This window comes from Camelus bactrianus, chromosome 10 (assembly GCF_048773025.1).
Source record: "Camelus bactrianus isolate YW-2024 breed Bactrian camel chromosome 10, ASM4877302v1, whole genome shotgun sequence".
NCBI lineage: Eukaryota > Metazoa > Chordata > Mammalia > Artiodactyla > Camelidae > Camelus > Camelus bactrianus.
This window is the reverse complement of record NC_133548.1, coordinates 64,300,449-64,312,103: the sequence shown is the minus strand read 5'-3', so window position 1 is coordinate 64,312,103 and position 11,655 is coordinate 64,300,449. Positions and strand designations below refer to the sequence as shown.

General features: G+C 45.8%; 1 protein-coding gene across 1 annotated transcript; it reads right to left on the bottom strand.

Annotated features, from left to right (window-relative positions):
* Positions 1-4,342: 4,342 nt before the first annotated feature.
* On the bottom strand, positions 4,343-6,271 carry LOC105083591 (lysine-specific demethylase 4D). Its single transcript, XM_074373092.1, has one exon. It carries the CDS (start codon positions 6,269-6,271, stop codon positions 4,343-4,345), a length of 1,929 nt encoding a protein of 642 aa, XP_074229193.1.
* Between the last annotated feature and the right edge of the window lie 5,384 nt (positions 6,272-11,655).

Genomic DNA, 11,655 nt, shown 5'->3' with positions numbered 1-11,655 from the left:
CTGGGGGCCCAGCTCAGCAGCACCAACTCCCTTCACAGTCCCCCTCACTGCCCTCACTTAGCCCTTGTAACTCGTTATCTCAGGTGCCAGAGGTCACCCTGTGTAACTCCACCTTCTGCAGTTTTCTCCATCTGCAGGACCAAGCTTCCCTGGCCAACAGCCAAGTCTCAGGTCTCCAACAATACAAAAGAACCCACTGTCCATCAGAAGCTCTAACAGGAGGCAGGCAGAGCTTCCCCCACCCATCCCCTACAATAGGCATTTCCAGAGACATCAGAATCTCATGCCACAGTTCTGGTTATGCCATTAAGAGAAAGACGTCCTTCACTGAACCTCCTCGCAGGCCCTGGATGAGAACAACACAGAGACATTGTTACAATATAAGCTCTGTTCCCCAGGCCCATAAAGACCCAGGCAGGCCACCCCAAGTCTGCTTTCTTCTCTAGAGTGCATCCCAGGGACTCGGCCATCGTCCTCGCCTCTCCATGGCGAAATTCATCTTATTCCTTTATCTCCAAGACTGGCTGTAAAGGAAGATAAAATCTCCCTACTCCCTAACTCCTTGCTGCTCCAAGAATACAAAGTCTTCGTTTCTTACTGCTGCAGGAAAACAAAAGACGGCAACACACACACACACACACACGCACACGCACACACACACACACACACACACACACAATATCAGTACCTTACAAAGCTCTTGTCTTAATGTCATTAGTCTAACCTTTCCCAGAGGGTGGTTATAGGTTCCTTCTGGACTTGCCCCTCTTTTTCTATCCTCTTAAAGATGCTCACCTGAAATCTCCCTTAACTCTGATTCAGATTTCAGCAAAGATCATGCAGAATCCATATTCCCAGGTCACTGCCGAAATCGATCCAGCGCGGGGTGGCGAAATTGATGGCTTCCGCACAGTTGAAGCCGTGGTTGAAGCCAGAGTGGTAGCCATAGGGGAACGTCACCACGACCTCGCCAGCCTCCTGAGTGACCCGGCCGAACGGGATGCCGTTGTCCTTGAGGACCGTGGGCGAGATCAGAGCCACCTTGTGCCGCAGGAAGGCCCCGCAGCCCCGCGAGCTGCCCGGGAACAGCTCCTTGGCCAGGCGTTCCAGGCGCCGGCCGTGCTCCGGGGGCACCGCATACCAGGTCTTGGGCTCCCCGAAGTGCAGGAAGTTGATGCTGTACAGGTCCATGTCCTCCGTGTGCCAGGCGAAGGCGGTCTTCCACATGCCGAAGTACAGGTAGGGGCTGTTGACGCCTTCGATGACCACTCCGCACTCCTGCTCCAGCAGGTCCTGAATGGTTCCCAGGTTTCAGAATTTTTACCATATAAGGAGCCATTGACTTTTAACCCCGTAATTTGATCGTAGGTATAAGCAATTCACCGAATATTTTCCCTCCAAATCTTCAAAACCCACCTATGCCTGAGTCTGATGCTTTTAGTTCCCCCCCCCCCCCCAGATGCTCCCTCACCGCTGGGGTTTTTCTTTCCCTGTAAACACACCTGCCTCCCTCTCGCCCCCTGCTGGACCAAGTGGCTATGACAATACTATCAGACATCCTGGTTTTCTACTTCTTAGCCAGACCTGTTCAGTCTTTGGATTCCATGTGAGCAATGTAATTGTGAAATGATTTTTTTCCCACGACTGGACAAAGTGTTATTATTGTAAAACTTAGATTCCAGATGGCATGTTCCTCAGATGCTATGGTTTTAAATTAATAAGCATTGAACTCCCAAATCCCAGGAGCTGTTCTGGATGTAGCATTAGTTGCTAGAGAGCCACGTGAATCCTTATCACACAAAACGTTAAGTATTAACCTTACAACCTCAAACTCGCATGCATGTCACTCAAAATCAACAATTCTACCCTCAACTCTAAGCAACTAGAGTTATCAAAATATCTCCCAGCTTTTCGGTTCATTCAGGATCTGAATTCTAGATTCAGCAGTTTCTTGTACAAAGGAAATGGGATTTCAGCCAAAAAAAAAAAATTAGTGAAGATTTATGTGATGGATATGACTGAAAGAATTATTTTATTCAATCAGCCCTGATATAATTCCATTGCAGGCAGACCAATTACAGATTCCAAAATGTTCTTTTCCACTCCTTCGTTATCGTCTAAACAAAGGTCTGTCTTGCACTAAGGTAAAAGGGAGTTCTGAACATCCAGTTCCCATGTGTGTTCCAGTTCCCCCACAGCGCCACCAATGATGCCTGGGATACTAGCCAAGCATCACAATTCAACCCGATTCTGACATCACCTATCTGGAGATAGCATCTGATCTCCCAGGTTGAGGAGCAGGTCCCACAAGACTGCCCTCCCCCCACACTTTCAGAAGCCGGTCACAAGCTCCAGGTTGTCACCTGTGCTTCCCAGCCAGCAACTACAGATTGGAAGCTCCCACCACCCTCTCCTTGGATTTCAGGCATCAGTTGCAGGTCCAGGTTGTCACCTGTACTGACCAGCTGCCTAAGTCAGAGGTTCCCACAACCCCCTCTTTGGGTTTGATTAATTTGCTAGAAGGACTCACAGAACTCAGAAAACATTTTACTTACTAGATCACTGGTTTGTATCCTTTTGTAATAACTCAGGAACAGCCAGGGGGAAATGATGCACAGGGCAAGGTATGGGGAAAGGGCACCGGGCTTCCAGACCTCTCTAGGCATGACACTGTCCCCGAATCTCTACATGTTCACCAACCCAGAAGCTCCCTCGACTTCATCCTTTTGGGGAGTTTTATGGAGGATTCACTACAAAGCACGATTGATTAAACCATTGGCCATTAGTGGCTGATTCAACCTCCAGCCTCTCTCCCTTCCTTGCAGGTCTGGGGTGGGGCTCAAAATTCCAACCCTCTAACCAAAGGATCGGTTCCCCTGGCAACCAGCCCCCATCCTTTTGTGACCTAGGGGCTTTCCAGTACCTGCGTCATTAACATAACAAAAGACACCTCTGCCACTCCCTTCACTTAGAAAATTCCAAGGCTTTTAGGAGCTAGGGACCAGGAACAGGGATGAAGACTAAATATGTATTCATATTATACATCACAAGATCACATAAGGTGACTTAAATTCTCCTATTTTTAATGTGTTCCTTTCAGCTTGTTTTATTTTCTGTAATTAACACTTTCCAAGGTTGCTTGGGTCCTCATGATTGCTATATTCTCATGGTGAAATTTAGCTTTTAGACCCTTTCATTTACCTTTGAGCCTCAATCTAGTTTGTGTGACATTAAAGATTCATGACTCCTGGTTTCCGTTTATATTTTTCTTGGTATAGCTCTGTTCTTTCACTTTTAACTTTTCTGAATCCCTTTATTTATTTATTTATTTTTTAATTTTTTTGAATTGAAGCAGTCAGTTACGACGTGTCAGTTTCTGGTGCACAGCACAACGTCCCAGTCATGCCTATGCATACATATATTCATTTTCATGTTCTTTTTCTTGAATCCCTTTGTTTTAGATTGTTAAAAAGAGAAACTGAGGTATATTAAAAGTTTATTTGTGCAAAATGTAATTCAAACTTGGCATCATCCGGTCTAGCAGAAAGGAGCACCGCAGAGCGGTACCGAATAAAAGACGTAGGCAGAAGGGCGTGGGAATGAGGACATTATACCAGGCAAAAGAGCAGGTGGGTGCTTGCCAGGGGACTTTCTTTCAGGGATTCTTCTGATTTTCAAAACTAAAAAAAAAAAAAAAAAAGAAAGAAAGTTGCAGCTACACATCAGGATAACAACTTTAGTAAACATCAATAAAGTTACAAATATCCATGAGACAGAACTAGTGAGCAGATCCAAATGGGCAAAGGTCTAGCTAGTTTTGGCATGTGCAGTGGCCCGGGAGGTAGGGTGTGTCAGAATCCCAGCAGGGTGAGAAGCTCCTGAGGCTCCCTGTGGCTGCGGCACTGTCCACTGGTGGCCAGGATCAGTGACAGAGAGGCCCAGGTGAGACTTGGGGATGGAGGGGGCCTAGCCAGATTCTCAGTATCATCCAGTGTTGCCCCGAATTACTGTGGGGATTAGGGGCACACCCCTGCAGGGAGGTACCCTGAGGGTGCCATCAGAAACAAGCAGTGTCCATGGCATCTAGGCCAAGGCAGAGGCCAAAGGCCCATCAGTGTTCAGGAGTGGGGTGAGAATCCCTGAGAAGTACATTTCATGGCAGCTGTCCCGATGGGAAGGTCCACTTTGGAGACTGCTGGGAGCCCTGGTTGTCATAGTAGGAGAAAGCATCTGGCAGCTTCGGAAATGTGTCATTTCTTGGACATAAAGCATCTCCACTGGGGACAAGCCCAGCCCAGATTATTACTTGGCTGGGAGCTTCTGTGGTTTCTGGGGTTGAGACTCAGATAAAGACATATTTGGCAAATTCTTCAGTCATCATGGGCTCATAGATTGAAGAGCATCCATTGGTGGAGAACCCATTACAGGACTCAAGAGAGGCAGCTACCTCTAGTTTTAGCTCCAGGGAATCACAGCCAGGGATGTGGGAGATTCTGGTCTCGGCATCTGGGACCTGGTTTCTACAGGCATAAGAGTGCTCCAAACTTATAACCTCACAGAGGTTCACAGGAGCCCTGCAGTCCTCAGCTGGGTCTCTGGGGAACATTCTCTCAGTCGCAGTGACTTTGGGAGGAATCAGAGGGATGCTGTCAAGGAAACTGGCTGTAATACTGTCCAAGGATGTGAGGCACGGGCCAGGGTGCATAGGATTTTCTGGATCCAATGGGGGTCCCAAGGGTTGAAGATCAGGGGCACAGCAGCACCCAGAAGCTTTGGCAAGATGCTGGCGACTAGAGTTCCGCGGTGAAGTCTTGTGTATCAAGGGCTCACTGGCAAGGAGGCACTGAGCCTCAAGGTCCAAAAGGCGCCTCTTAGCCCGGGCTCCGACAGTCGGCTCACGAATCCCCTGTTCCCGTGGACGCCGAGTAGGACCACATCTGCCTGTTGGTTGGAGATCAGGGATGGATGGACCTGGGGTAGGCGGCAGGGTCAGGCCAGGCTCCGTGGAGTTGCTGGTGGATGGAGGCCTGAGGTGGGCGACAGAAGAACCCCAAGCCAGCGAGGGGCCCGGAGACTCCGGACACACAGGGGCACTCCGGCAGGTCCCATTACCCAGGACCACAAATCTCGACGGGGCGCGGGGGCGCTGGCGCTGCTTCAGCCCCAGTACGGCATCGGCCGGCACACGGACGTCCCTCCAGGCGCTCAGGCCCTGGCCGCCAGGCGCCGTGGGCCCCGTGTGGTCCACCACCGCCCGGTCCTGCCCGCGTTTCCACAGCTCATAGCGCTCGGGCTGCAGGATGCGCACGAACGCGTCCATGGAGAAGGACACCCGCGCCTCCCCGCAGCTGCACTGCGAGGCCACCTTGCCATAGTCGATCCAGCGCGGGGTGGCGAAATTGATGGCTTCCGCACAGTTGAAGCCGTGGTTGAAGCCAGAGTGGTAGCCATAGGGGAACGTCACCATGAACTCGCCAGCCTCCTGAGTGACCCGGCCGAATGGGATGCCGTTGTCCTTGAGGACCGTGGGCGAGATCAGAGCCACCTTGTGCCGCAGGAAGGCCCCGCAGCCCCGCGAGCTGCCCGGGAACAGCTCCTTGGCCAGGCGTTCCAGGCGCCGGCCGTGCTCCGGGGGCACCGCGTACCAGGTCTTGGGCTCCCCGAAGTGCAGGAAGTTGATGCTGTACAGGTCCATGTCCTCCGTGTGCCAGGCGAAGGCGGTCTTCCACATGCCGAAGTACAGGTAGGGGCTGTTGACGCCTTCGATGACCACTCCGCACTCCTGCTCCAGCAGGTCCTGAATGGTTCCCAGGTGACCCAGGTTCCACTCTTTGGTGTTTTCATCAAATAAGGAGCCACTGATGTCCGCGCCGTAGATCGGGGAATCATAGCCGCGTGTTTTCCAGTATTTGCGCTCCAGATCATCAAAATCGTAGTACAGCGGAGTCTGGTATCTGTCGCTGTTGGTTAAGCGGCGATACTCGCTCACGGTCATGGCCTTCTTCTTTCTGTGGTATTGAGTAAACACACCTGCCTTGCCAGTGACCACCTGCTGGAGGGGAGTGGCTATTAAGATGTCATCGATGTCATCGTAGGTCTGCCTGGCTTTCCAGCCTTTGGGTGGGATTACCTTGGCCAGGCCCGCTCGGTGTGCACCTTGGGATTCCATGTAGGCTATGTATTTGTTGAAATCTTGGAATTCTTCCGTGGTTGGGCGGAAGGTCATAATCGCACACCTTGGGTTCTGGGGACCAAGGTGCTTGGCCCTCATGGCTGCACTAGGATGAGCAGCAGACTCCCAGGCTCTCAGGCAGGCTTCAGACACCTGAGGATGCTGGGGACGGATGTCGTCTCTGTTCTTTGTTAATCGTTAGAAAAGTTACGATATATCTGTGGGGCAGTAACTGGGACTTGAACTTGTCAACAAGCGAGGTGCTGTCTCTTCTTCCAGGCTTGTCGATCCAGCAGAGGGACTCCAGGCTGGTCAGTATTTTGTGCCGAAAGGAGAGAATATTTCCCAGTGGAGAAGGCTCTCTGAGCCAAGTCGTGCCTCAGCCTGCAGCTCTGCGAGTCTCCTCCGTTAGGGGGATAAGAGCCTCCGAGGCAGACCCACAGGCTTGAGTGCGTGGGTGACGTCTCACCTCACTGCAGCAGGATGTCTCTTCCTGGAAGTTTCAAAGCCAAACCTAAAGAAAGGAATACAGAATATGTGAAAGTAAGTGCATGCATGACAATAGAAACATTGATTTTACAGCACATTATAAAATATTGGTATAGCAATGCTAATTTCAAAATTAGAATTTAAGGGCAAAAATTACACTTTTGCTAAGAATGCAATTTGGTGCAGCCACTATGGAATACGGTATGGCAATTTCTCCAAAAATTAAGAGAATTCCCATATGATTCAGCAATCCCACTTCTGGGTATATATCTAAAGGAAATAAAAAACCTTATATCCAAGAGATATCTGCAGTATCACTAAATGAGGTGTTCTTTTCTGAAAATCTTTGTGATTTTTCCAAGAAAATGTTAAAAACACTCAATTCCACAGGTTTAAAAACAGTTTAAAAATAAAAACTAGGAACTTGATATCCCAATGTGTGCTTCTCTCTCTCCCTCTCTCTCTCTGTTATATGTTTATATTCATGTATATATACACACACACACACACACACACACAGAAATACATAGGTAACTACAGTCACTTCTTTAAACTTGTGACATAAAAATATCTCTTTAGCTCACAGGCACAATTAATAGTAATACAGTGACCCACCTGCTACCAACACAATCTGGATTCCAGGTGGAGGTATTCAGGGACCCAGAGAGGAGGTATTCAGGGACCCAGAGAGATGGCGCTGTCTTGGCAGCTAGCCTCCAAATGCAGACCCCCGTCCTTATTCCCCTGGCTTTATACCTGGGCCAGGGTTTAATCTGATCAGCATCAATCATCTGGAATCACGTGACTAGGGTCCTGGCTCCTCACCTCACTTTGTCCATCCCCTTGGTTTCCTTAAACCAATCTTAAAGCGAACTAAGAGTTTGAAAGGAAAGAAAAGGAAAAGTCAAACCATACAAATATTATTAAACGAAAGAAACCTGGTCTAGCCCAATTAATATCAAATATATTTATAAGATTAAAGATGGACATCTCATTGTTATCAAAAGAAAATCTCGCAGCGTAAATATTACAGCGATGCACTTCACACACCTACCCACACATGGCACTGAGACATGCACTACAAACACTGAGAATTACGAGGTAAGACTGACATATTTGCAGTCGTGGTCAGAAGTCTTGACCACATACAAAATTGAAACTCCACAATTAAAAAAATGAACCCAACCCCATTTATTTAAAAGTTAATATCCACAGAGTGTCCACAGTAATATCCACGTAATAGCAAAAATCTATTGATTTTTATGTTGAACTCAAGGGACTAGTAAAAGCAAAACAAGCAAACAAAACCCCCCAGCATTATGCCAAAGAAAAGGAAAGATTAAAAAAAAAATGATAGAATGATTTAAAAAACAAAAGGGAAAACAACCATATACAAAAATAGAAATGTTACTAAAAGAGAAATGTGACACAATAAATAAAATAAAAGAAAGAATGAACTGGCTATACTGATAAAGGAAATAAAGTTTCCAGGACGCTAGCGGGAAATAAAGGTGAGCCTGGAACATCCTGTAGGTCTTGAAACTAAGAACATGCTAAAAACAAAGGCAATGATGTGGGCACATCAAAGGGCCACATGAAACAGAGGACAGAGCCCCAGTGGCCAAAGTTAAACCAATTTCAGCATCATTCAGCTGAATGATGACCCAAAAAGTATAAAATAAATGTCTATGACCTCATGATTATATAAATGGTTGATGAAATTAAAATTGAGAAGAGACAAATTATCTTCACTACAGAAGATTCCAAATAAATTACATACTACTTCACCCTAAAGGAAGAAAGTGTTCACACCCTGCTCCCTGAGTGACAGCAGCAGGTACAGAGTGGGAAGTGGAGGTGGGGGGTGTGGGGAAGGGCAGGTAACTTTATAAAGGAGGCACCTGCCAAACACTGTTGCACTCTGGTCAAGGTTAAGAGCCATAAATTCCAAGGATAGTGTTTGTCCTTGATGTGACGTGATTAAAATATGATAAAATTACTTCTGTAATCTTCTTCCAAAAAATGCAGAAAGCCCAGCTAATCATCAGAAAAGCCTCAGACAAATTCCAATAGAGGGGCATCCTGTAATATTTACGACCAGCATTCCTCCAAATGTTCACATTTCTATATAAACATTTTGTTGAAAACAAGGAAAGTATGAGACCTTGTTACAGCCGAGAGAAAACTAAGACATAAAAACTAAGCATAATTTGGTGTGTGGATGAGATTTTGGAACAGAAAACAAACGTTGGGTAAAAACAGAGGAAATCTGAACACATTATAGGCTTTGGTAAACAATAACATCTTGATATCAGTTCATTAATTATAATAAATGTACCATAGGAATTGAACTGTTACATAGGGGGAAATGTCAGTGGAGTCAGATGGGAACCCTATGAACCACGTGCTCAATTTTCTGTAAATCTAAAAGTGTCCTGAAAAATTAAGTATATCTAAATAAAATAAATAATAAACAAGAGACGGCATCAATAAACATTATCAAAATGAAAAAAGGAGAAATATAATCTAGATTTTTGAAAGTCTATAAAACAACAAACTATAAACCAAATGATTGTATGAACCACCACGTGACAATTTTTTAGAGCATTTTAAAAATCATTTTAAAATTATGAAATATAAAGTGCTTGTAAAAATCTATTAAGCATATATGTACAATTTAACAAACCACTTTAGGGTGAACAAAAGTGGCACCAACACCTGGGTCAAGAGATCCAATGTTGCCAGGCGCAGGGCAGCCTGGCTTGTGCTTTTCCTCCCAGATTACAGCCCCCTAGCCTCCTAGACTGAACTCATCCTAACTATTGGCATAGTAATTTTGATAAATATTTTAATATTATAACTGGGTCCATTTTTGGAAACTTTTTGTAACCTTATATGAATACAATTGTATTTCTGCACTTTAATGTATTCTTTTGGTGTATTTTTCTAATTGATGTTGTTGCAGGTAGCTGGACTTTGTTCTGTTTCAGGGCGGTAAAGTATTCAACCAGACAAACTTGCCACAGTCTTTCCAAAGGGGACCTCCTATAGTATTGCTCTGAAAATTCTCTGACATGTATAACGAAGCTCATGTACATTCATGTCTAAAAGTGGACCTTTGGCTACAGAATGAGTAAATTCAAACTTTCATCTCGCCAAACAGCTTTCCAACAGTTTTCCCCAGTGTACACACTCTCTTGCTGCACGTGAGGGTGCTCATTGCTCTTCACTGTTGCAAAGCTTTAGGGATTATCAACCTTTTTAGTTCTAGCTCATCAGGTGAGGGCATAGAGAGCTCGCATAGCAATTTGCATTCCCTCGATTACTGCTGAGGGTGAAAACCTTTTTCTGATATTTGTTGGCTGATTGGATCTGTTCCTTTATGAAGTGCATAATCAAGCATTTTGTCCATCTTTCTCTCTTTGTAGTACTTGTATGCTCTGTTTATCAGTTCTTGACTGACTACGAGGAGTATGTTATCTGTTCTCCATCTTTGATTTGTCTTTTCACTCTCTTTTTCACATCTTTTGATAAACAGATGTCACTCTTTATCTCTAATAGAACCAATGTTATGAAAAGTAGTTAATACATGGTGACTATCTAATGCCAGACACTGTTCAATGCATTCTATATAGAATAACTTATTTAATCTTCATAATGACCCTATAAGGTAAATCCTGTCAACCCTATTTCTCATAAGAGGAAACTGCATCAAGGAGATAGTGAGAATCTTGCTCAAGATGAGAGATCTAGTAAGTAGTAAAGCACTTGAGCAAAAATCTCTGAGATGATTCCTTCAAAGAGAAACAAAGGAGGGGCAACTTCTAGGGGACAGTACAGCTCAGTGCTACAGTGTAATGCCTAGCATGCACAAGGTCCTGGGTTCAATCCCCAGTACCTCTACTGAAAAAAATAAAAATTAATTAATTAAATTCTCCCCTCCCAAAAAAGCAGGAAAATAAAATAAAAACAGATTTGGAAAATGTCTCTGATCAGAAGGATTTTTTTAAGAAAAGAGTGGGGACTTCTCCCCTATCAAACTGTAATACTTGAGCTGCAATGGACAAATACATGTATGTACAGAATGGAGAGGTCAAACACAGACACATGTATATGTGGGAATCTGACTAAGATGGAGGTGGTGCATCAAACCAATGGGGAAGAATGGACTATTCAACATGTGGTAGCGGTATTGGCAATAACTCTTTCTTTTTGGTGGGGCGGGGAGGGGGAGGCATAGAGCTCTAACTCATACTACTTACGGAAGTAAACTTAAATATGTAGGTCATACTGTTTCAAACTTCCAGTGCCTTCTTATTTAAAGTTGAAAAAACACAAATACTTACAGTAAGCGACAAGGTCCTACATACCCTAGACCCCGCCTCTCTCCTTCTTCCTCTCTGTGCCCCAGGCACAAATGAGCTTCCCTTCTAGCCCTGGAAGGAAAAAACCACCCAGGTCCATGGCAGGCCTGTTACATCTGCGCTTTCCTCTAAATGGAAATCTGCTCTGGACCTTCCTTCCTGTCAGCTGGGACTCGGAAAGGTCTCCTGCTCTGTGACGCTTTCCCTGACCACCTGAACCAGCCTGGCTCCTGCCCACTCTGCTCTGGCATCCATCCCCTCCCCTTTCATTCCTTCACAGCACACATCACTGACTGAAATGATCTTGTTCACTTCCTTGTGGGCGTGTTTATGGGGACGAATCAATGACTCAGTCATGTGGAAGATACAGAGTATCGAAGACAGCGGAGACTTGGAGGGGAGATTTTCAGATGACGGCACTCTCTGTCTTATGTTTTCTCATTTCTCCCAGCAGCTTGGGTCAGCCAAGTACCGGCTGATTTCCACCAAGTCACCCTCAAGATATGGCTGCAAACCAAATCCCCCAGCCCTGCCAGCCAGCCAGAACCCAACAACCACCCCCCAAACTCGTTCACCAACACCGCATAATGTAACCAGCTTATAAAAATACGCTTTTCTTGAAATCGTTTA